At 56.0% G+C, this 8,713-nt stretch overlaps 1 protein-coding gene across 1 annotated transcript; it reads right to left on the bottom strand.

Moving 5' to 3' along the window:
* Positions 1 to 255: 255 nt before the first annotated feature.
* ACR (acrosin) lies at positions 256 to 6,744 on the bottom strand. The gene is made up of 6 exons (XM_074324948.1): positions 6,677 to 6,744; positions 5,594 to 5,872; positions 5,199 to 5,482; positions 2,487 to 2,632; positions 1,381 to 1,881; positions 256 to 324 (listed from the first exon to the last, which is right to left on the bottom strand). Exons 1-6 carry the CDS (start codon positions 6,742 to 6,744, stop codon positions 256 to 258), a joined length of 1,347 nt encoding a protein of 448 aa, XP_074181049.1.
* Positions 6,745 to 8,713: the final 1,969 nt, after the last annotated feature.

Below are 8,713 nucleotides of genomic sequence, written 5' to 3'. Positions count from 1 at the left end.
TCTCACCACCAGCCAGCTGCAAACAACAGCCCACACTCATGAGCATGAACAGAATGTCAATCCTGCTCTGAACAACTGTGTCCGCCCTCATCTGAGCTCACACCGCCCTTGGCCACATGGCTGCTGAGGTCATCTGGGCAGCAGGTTTGCTCGAGCCAGGCAGACTGACCAGCCCCAAAAGCACAGCCTCGGGACTGCCTCACCAGCCCGGCTTCCAGCCCCATCAGGGGGAGGACCAGTCCCTCTGTTTTGTCCTCAGGGCTCCTGCCGCACTCTCCTGAACCTTCTCTCTAGGACCGTCTTGCACTGGACACAGACAGCTTGCTGAACACAGGAGAGTGGGTGCTGGCCACAGTGGCCCTACCTGATCCCAGCGTCCTCTTTCTGGGGCCAACATCCCCACCCACAAGGAGCTAACCCAGCAGTAAAGTTTGACTTTCGCCTGACCACAGTGGGCCACTGACCTGAACCCATTAGGACTTTTTTTCTTAGGTATTTGTAAATGGACATGAGCAATTCTGGTTGAGGGCAGACTCCGGACTTGGGGGTTGGGGGCGGCCATGTAGGCTGCGCATTAGCGGCCACTGTACAAAAGCTTCAGACGAGGGTCACCTGCCAGCCCCTCCATTCGTGGTGTCTGCTCCTGGTCCTTCCTGTCAATTCTGTGACACCTTTTTATCCTTATAATACATACACTACCCTCCTCACTCAGCTCAAACTGGCTTCTGTTCCTTGCAAAGGAGGATCTTAAAATAAGTACTCCCAAAGCTCACTCGGGGGCATCCTAAATGTACCCCTCATTGTTATTCCTGGAAAGCTTTGGCAAACCCTAGTTTTTCTAATTTGCTTGAATCCAGGAACTATTAGGGTTGAACCAAAGACCAGTGGTGAGCTTTAAGAGACAATGTTCAATCTACCTTCAGAGCCACGAGCAGAACCGTGTTTTGTGGGGGACATTCATTGTTCTGGCCATCGGTTACCTGTTGTCCTGTGTTCCTGGGGAGCACAGCCTTCCACACTCAGTCCTTTTGTGGGTCCTTCCCTTCACAGCCCCCAGGACACATGGACCCACCACAGCTGCCTCCAGCGTCCTCACCCACCGTCCTATTTTACACAGACACTGAGTGTGAAATAAAGACCATGCCTGGCTGATGTCCCAGTTTTAAAAATCAGGATTAAAAAAACAAAACCCACAATTGACATTAATATACTAGCACTTCCACCCCGTTGGAGGGTGAAGGCGGGAGGGTAGATTTCATGTAGGTTTGGGTGCAGTGGGAGAAGGCAAGTAAGAAGTCCAGAAAACATCTCTTTGTACATATTTATTTATTTCATCTTTTTTCTCCCCTGAGGAGTGAAGGGTTCACGGGGTCTGCTGACAATGGAGTCAGATGAGGAGGAGGTGGTCAGCTCTGTGAGGTCTGTGGTTTCCGTGTCATAATTGCCTCTTCTGTTGGAAAGGACCTGCCCCCTTAAGGCCTCTACGAGCTGCTCTAGTCGCTTGGCAAAGGAAGGTACTTGGGGAGGTTTAGTGGAAGGTGGGGGTGCTGGCGGGGAGGGTGGCGGGGCTGGGGGCCGGGGTCGGGGTGCAGGTGGTCGGAGGGAAGGCCGCTGAGGGGGGCCTTGGAAGTACCAAGGAGGGTTAGCAGACGGGAGTTTAGCGGGTGCTGTGGGAGCCGGGGGGGCAGGAGTGCCTAGCTGAACCCTTTGCAAGGCGTTGGACCCTATTTTGGAAGCGATCCAGTTCAAATAGGGCCAGGTAGAGGTGTAGACTCCAGGGCGCTTAGCGCGGGCACAGCCTACCCCCCAGCTGGTGACTCCTACAGTCACATAGGCGTTTCCCCCGCTGTCTCTGCACATGAGAGGCCCGCCACTGTCCCCCTGTCCAGAAGAACATAGCAGTCACTCTCGGCCTAGGCCACTGTCCCCCTGCCCAGAGGACACAGGAGTCACTGTTGGCCTGGGCCACTGTCCCCCTGCGCAGAAGGACTCAGGAGTCACTGTCGGCCTGGGCCACTGTCCCCCTGCCCAGAAGGACACCGGAGTCACTGTCGGCAGTCACATGGTTTCCTGCTGCCATAAATGCAGGTGGTTGTGGTAAGTCTGAGGTGGTGCCAACAGTGAGTCAGGATGTGAAGGGTGTGAATGGTCATGGGTCTCCTTGCAGTGAGGAGGGGAGACGAGCAAAACCATGTCCATGTATGTGGCTTTATGTGTGCACAGCAGTGTTTGTGTACAGTGGATATGAAGGTTTGTCTTCTGGGGAAGAGACGTAAACATGCTCTTCAGGGGCTGGGTGACGTGACCTCTGTGTTCGGGTGGGAGAAGGTTCTACACGTGGTGACGGTTCTGGTCGGGGTAGCTGGTGGGTGTCCCCTCCCTCCTCATCACGACTGCAGATATGGGACCAGGAAAAGGGCAGGCCCCGGGGGTGTGGAGCAGAGGGACGTGAGAAGAGGTGTTCAGCGCGGGGCCTGGGCAGTTACCTGGCAGGTGTCGACCTTGCCTTCGGGGTACCCCGCACACACGTTGGTGGAGCGAATGCGGCCGCCGTACCACTGCGTGGAGTTGCACAGGTCCAGGTCAATGAGCTCCACGCGGGCTTCCTGCAGCACAGGCGACGTCCTGTAGTCTACAGCCGGGTGATCAGGTCAGGGGCACCGCTCACGCCTGGGGAGCCCTGCCTCCTCCCGCCATGGACCCCGTGTCCTCTCGCGCTCTATTCTAGCCCCAGACCCATGAGTCAGTGGCCCCAGCCTGTCCTGTGTACCCGAGGAAATGACACCTGCCGCGTGGGGGCTGGGGCGCAGGGGTGCTGAGTGTGGGAGGACCACCAGATGCACGAGGGTAAGGGACTGAGGGCATGGAGGGTAAGTGGGTCACATAGCTCAGCGGTGACATGCGCCATTACAGCGGGCTTTGCTGTCACTCCCTTGCGCCACAGCCACCGTCTGACTCCTTGCAGCAACCTCACCACTTAGTGCTGTCACTCCCTTTCGTCCCATCGGGAGGGTGGGGCACCACGTGCCCAAGGTCACAGTAGGGACATGGTGTGGCTTGGCCTCGGACCCGGGTTTTCCTCTCTAGACTCCAGTCCAGGGCACACCTTTCAGGCCTCACAGTCTGACTGTAAGTCACCCTCCCTGCTTGTGTCCCCTGTGAAGACTCTCCGCTCACTGTGGACAGGGTCCCTGGTTGGGCTGGCAAGTCCCCCCCCCCCATGCATCCTATCTACTCTGTCACACACTGTGTCAGGAGCCTGTGCTGCAGCTTGAGCCGTCGGCCTCACATCTGGCTTAGACAGAGCCCTGAAGCCCATCAGCTGTCCCCTCTTGGTCAGTTAGCTGGTCCCACAGACAGAAGGGTCTGGGCAGCCACGGCTACTCTGGCCCCCCAAGTGGGTGGGTGTGACACCGTCTGCAGTACAGATGGGGGCTGACAGGTCAGACCTGGTGGGGGGAGGGTCTGGAACCAGATACATACGCCAAATGGGAAGACAGGACCACATGAACCCCAGGGGGTAGGGCTGGGCACTCAGCGGGCATTTGATAAATGGCTGCTGACTGCATGTTTGCTTGGCTTTAGGGGCCCGACCCCGTTAGCCCCGCCTGTCCCTGCCACCCTAGCAGTGAGGTGTGTTCATGCACTGCCCTTGCAGTAGGAGTGATGCTGGAATCTGAAAAGAAGCCTGGGTTGTTAGCCATTAAAGTCCTTTCAGATCTGGGGCAGAGCCTACAGTCTTGAGAGCCATGGTTTCATGGTTAAGAACCAGGAGTCCTGAAACAGAGAAGCGTTTTCTCATTCCCAACACCTGGGTTTTAAACAACAAATACTGAAGAAATCTGCAGGAGCTCTAATGTCCATTGAAACAGGACCTCCTACCCTAGAATCACTTGTCCAGCCCCAGAGCACATGCGTTCCGGGAGGAGGCAGGAAAGGAAAGTCTCGAATGTGTCAGCAGTTTGGAACCTGGAGGTTTCTTTAAGACATGGCCTTGGGGGTGGGGGATGTGTTTGCCAAGAAATGATAGAAATTGCACTAAGTTTAGAGATTCTAGAACATTAGAGGTCTTGCATGGTGTCCACGACGTAGCTGGGACCTACACTCCTCCTGAGCAAAAATGGGGAGTCGTCTAGGCAGGAACCCTGACGTCAGCCTCCCAGGGACTGCAAGGGCCCCCAAAAGCAGGGGGCCGTTGTGGGGCGGGTGGGCAGAGTAGGGCAAGCCGGTGGGGGCAGGAGGACTGAACCGTGGGATGGGAGGAGTTTAGCACTGGGTCTAGCGGCCATGGCAGTCACAGACATCCATAGCTGTTGACCCTGCCAGCAGCTCAGATCAACCTCTGCGAGAAGGGAATCCCCAGGGAAGAATCCTGAAATTACTGGGTTTTGTTTACCAAAAAAGACTGAGCTTCAATCTCAAATTACTGAACTGCCTTGAACTAGGAAGCCTAAGTTTTCCGTTACCAAGGAACAGACGAGACCGAGAGCTAAGTTAATTTCGAGCATGTCTTCACATCCATTATGTGACTCGGTGAAAATTCACGCAACTGCGGTGGAAGGCTCAGAGGACAGCTCACACACAGAGGATGCTCCAACTTGGTTTTGCTCCACTGGCAACCCCTTGGTGCCAACTGCTGATTGCAGAAAGCTATGCCCACCACCTGCCCCTCTCCCAGCCTAGAGGAACCTCAAAGCAATTCAACTGGGTGGGATGGGTTGGGTGCAATGACGCCAAGCATGGGAGGGGGCAGCAGGGTTGGCCTCTGGGACCTCAAAGCCTGGAGACCATGTGATCTGGCCCTTCCACTCACATGGGGAAACAGGCCCAGAGAAGGGCAGGACTGGCCTAGAGCCACAGAACATCCGAGTGATGCGTCTCCTTTTCTAGAACGTGGCACCTGGGCTCCAGACCCCCGATACAGACACAGCCTTGACCCCATTGTAAAAATGCCAAGGTTGTCTGTACCTGCTGTTCAGCCTTCCCTTAGATGACCACACTGGTCACCAGGTGTGGCCTTGGTCAGGGAGCTCTCGCACTGTTTGTCCAGCTGCAAGAGGGGCAGTGGCAGGACCTACCTACTCATAGACTATGCTGGGCCTGAGACGCCCTTGGCCCGGCATCAACATACTGCCCTTGCAGCTCAGAGTGCACAGGGAGTGACCAGCAATGCAACCTGGAGCCCCTCCCATACTCACCGTTCTCTTTTAAGAATCCCCAGCCGGCCACCCAGCAGGTCTGGGGGACCCTGGGTGGGCCTGCCCTGAACTGGGGCAGACATCCGGGTCCGGTGACGTGCCCACAGACAACGGGGGGTGTGATCTTCATGAGCGCGATGTCATTGGCCTCTGACCCGGGGGAGTATCGCTCATGAATGATGATTTTCTCAACATATCTCTCCTGTGCAGGCGGTTTCACTGGCTTGTTGCTCCCGTACTCAACTTCCCTTGCCCCGAAAACCAGTCTCCAATCGTACACTTTCCTGTAGGCACCGAGGCCAGCTGGTCATTCTCACGGCGGGGGTGCTGCACCTAACCCCCGGTGCCCGTGACCCTCGGAGCCTGCCCGGGTGAGGTCTGGGCCAGCCGCTCACAGTCTGGGTGCCACATGGCCCCTGGAGAAGATACCCGTCTGCAGACCGCCCTCCGCGCGGCCCCACACATACTTTTTGTTCCTGAAGCAGTGGGCAGCGGTCAGCAGCCAATGGGCGTTCAGCAGGGTGCCCCCGCAGGCGTGGTACCTCCGTTTGTTGTGATAGGTGAACACCTGGAGGCTGACCATCCAGGGCCAGGCCCCATGGGCTGCAGCCTGGCCACCCACAATGCGCATGGTCCCCTGTGGGCTCTGCCTGAACCGGATCCCACAGGGGCCACTGAGGAGAGAGCAGGACACAGTCAGACTCAAACAGGCACAGCCGGGAGCAGCAGGGACATGGGCTGGTAACATGGGGCTCTGAGAAGGCAAGGAAGCCCAGAGTGTGCAGGGGGCTGAGACAAGGCAGGAAGCCGCAGGCTCCGGGAGAAGGTGGTGAGGGGACGCGATTTCCTGGGTCTTCTGGGTGTGGAGAAACTGGGGCCCTGGAAGTATGGGACATCCCTGGGCAGAGAGGGGTCTAAAAGTGGGAGTGGCGAGTGTCATGGCCTGAGGTCTTCAGGACCAATCTTGGCATGGCAGGGTTGGGGTGGACAGTGATAGGAGAGCCAGTAGCTACAGGAGGTACAGGGCCCCCAGGTATGGGGACTGCACTGAGGGCCATGGGGGAGCTACAAGTGGAGTAAAGATCCTAGAGTACAGCTGACAATGCCCTGGGGCCTTTGGGGTCGCCCACACGTTGAGGCATCTCATGTCTGTGGGAGGACGGAGACGCCTAAGAATTCAGATTTGCTGTTCAAGAGGCAGTGAGCTCGGCCACTGTCCCCATGGGCTGTGGGAGCCCTGTGAGCTAAGGGGTTTGTCTCAGGAGGAAGCCATGGACAGCTGGGGCCCTGGGGCTCTGGGCTGAGGGTGCCAGGCGCAGGGAGGGTCTGAGTTGGGGATGTGGGTCACAGGAGCCATGAGACCTGGGGGACTGCTAAGGCCCAAGCATGGCCGCCTCTAGCCCTGGACAGAGGCAGTCTGGGTGGGGGCTGTTATTCAGAAGACACCCTCCTCCGACCAAAGTGTCCCTGACACTTACTCACACATGGTGTTATCTTTGGCGACCACAGACACTGTCAAGACCAGCAGAACGGCAGTTGGCAGCATCTCGACCGCACTCCCACCCAGCCTGGCCTGGAAGCCCAGTGACCTCACAAAGCTCCATGGCCTCCTGACCAATCAGGGCAACCCCCCACCCCCACTGCCAGCAGTCAGGCCTGGCGATGACTTCCTGGCTTCATGCATACGCTCCCCTGGGGGTGGGGGCTCATATGCAGCCCCCTCCCTCTTTCCCAAGACTCCGCCATGATCATCATTCCCAGCTGCTCCTCTGAGGTCCATGCAAGTGCAGGGTCTGCCACCGTGCAAGCTGTAACCGTGGTTCCCGTTCCAACTCGTGGAGCAAAGGGCAGCTCGGTGCCTCTGGGACAAGGTGGTGCAGGGTGCCAGCGGTTAAAGGGACCGTACTCAGATCCTGAATACCACGTGGTGTTGGCATTTGGGTGCTATTAGCACACACTTCAAAGAGCCATTTTGAATGTCCCGAATTTAGGACTTCAAAGGCCACCTTCCTCGGTCCAGTGGTGAGGGTCACAGGTCTCATGTTTTCTACCTGAATGTCCAGCTCTCCTTTTTGGGAGCCAGGTATTGTCCTTCTGAGTGTCAAGAGACAGTATGTCACCTACCATAGTGTGACAAGTGCTCACCGCACATACCTGAGTATTAAAAACCTTCCTCACCCTTCAAGCGTGGGAGGCGGACACACCTCTACCTGCACGAAGGGCAATCTTGCCTCCTCTATCTGAGTGTAAGGTCTCAACTAGCCTATGTGAGTGTCACAAGGTTGCACCCCAAGTACACGATGGTCACAGGCCCCACCTCTCCTACCTGAGTGTCAGGACATGTCCTCATCCCAAGTGTGAAGGGTTTTCAGACTGTCAGCTCGTCTGGAGTCCACCTGAGTATAATCTCTGACTGAATGTCATACATACCTTCTCATCTCGTAACTTTCAGGAGGTCACATCCCCTTCAACTGAATATCTACTAGGTCTTGAGTATCAGGGAGCTGGCGTCTTCTCTCCCTCAGCATACGGACATCTCTTTTCTTCCATGTCAGGGCTGAAGGGCTCATCTCCACCCCCTGAGTGTCACTGTCACATCTTCTCTACCTGAGAGCCAGGAGGTCTCATATCCTCTACCTGCATGTCATGTGGTTACGTCTCACCTACGTGAGTGCTCTGAGGGTTCATCTGCCTCCTGACCCCAGGAAGTCTCCTGTCCCCTACTTGAGGGTAGTCTCATCTCCCTACCTGAATGTGAGGAGCTTGTATCTTCTACTCCTGAATACCACGGTCTCCTCCAAGCTGTATGTGTGCAAAGTTCTCCCTTCCTGAGAGTCCGAAGGTTTTTCCTCCCCTTCCTGAGTGACTTGAGGTCTCATCTCTCCTACCTTAGGCTCATGAAATCTCCTATCTCCTATCTGAGAGCAAGGAGGTCTTCTATGCCCTACCCTAGACTCCAATGTGTTATCTCCTCCACCTAGTGTCAGGAGATCACATCTCTTCTGATCACTTCTGGGGGTTCTAGCTCTTCTAAGTGACCGAGGGGTCTCATCTCCCCCACACTAGTGTAAGCCTGTTCCATCTCCCTTACTGGAGTGTCACAAGACCTTGTGTCAGGCATTTCCACTCTTCTCTCCAATAATCAGGACATCTCATTTTCTCTGGAGAAGAATCCAGAGGCCTCCTCTCACATACCTGACTGCCGAGAAGCGATCATTTTCTTGACCCGAGCATCCCCAGATCTACTCTCCTTGCAGGTCAGATGGTCTCATCTGTCCTATTTCTGCGCCAGAACATCTCACCTCTGTTCGCCAGCAAGTGACAAGGCCTCACCCCTAGCATGTGGCAGGATGGTTTAATGCCCTTCCTTGAGTTTTGACATGCATTATTTTCTTTTCTGCCAAGCAAGAGGATTTATTTCCCTAGATGAACTGCAATCAGGTCTTGATAATACCAACTATTGAGTGTCACAGATTTTCGTCTCTGCTGCCCACATGGCAGGAGGTCTTCATCCC

Source organism: Rhinolophus sinicus, linkage group LG02 (genome assembly GCF_036562045.2).
Source record: "Rhinolophus sinicus isolate RSC01 linkage group LG02, ASM3656204v1, whole genome shotgun sequence".
Taxonomy (NCBI): domain Eukaryota; kingdom Metazoa; phylum Chordata; class Mammalia; order Chiroptera; family Rhinolophidae; genus Rhinolophus; species Rhinolophus sinicus.
The sequence above is the reverse complement of the archived record's forward strand: the minus strand, read 5'-3'. Positions and strand labels throughout refer to the sequence as shown.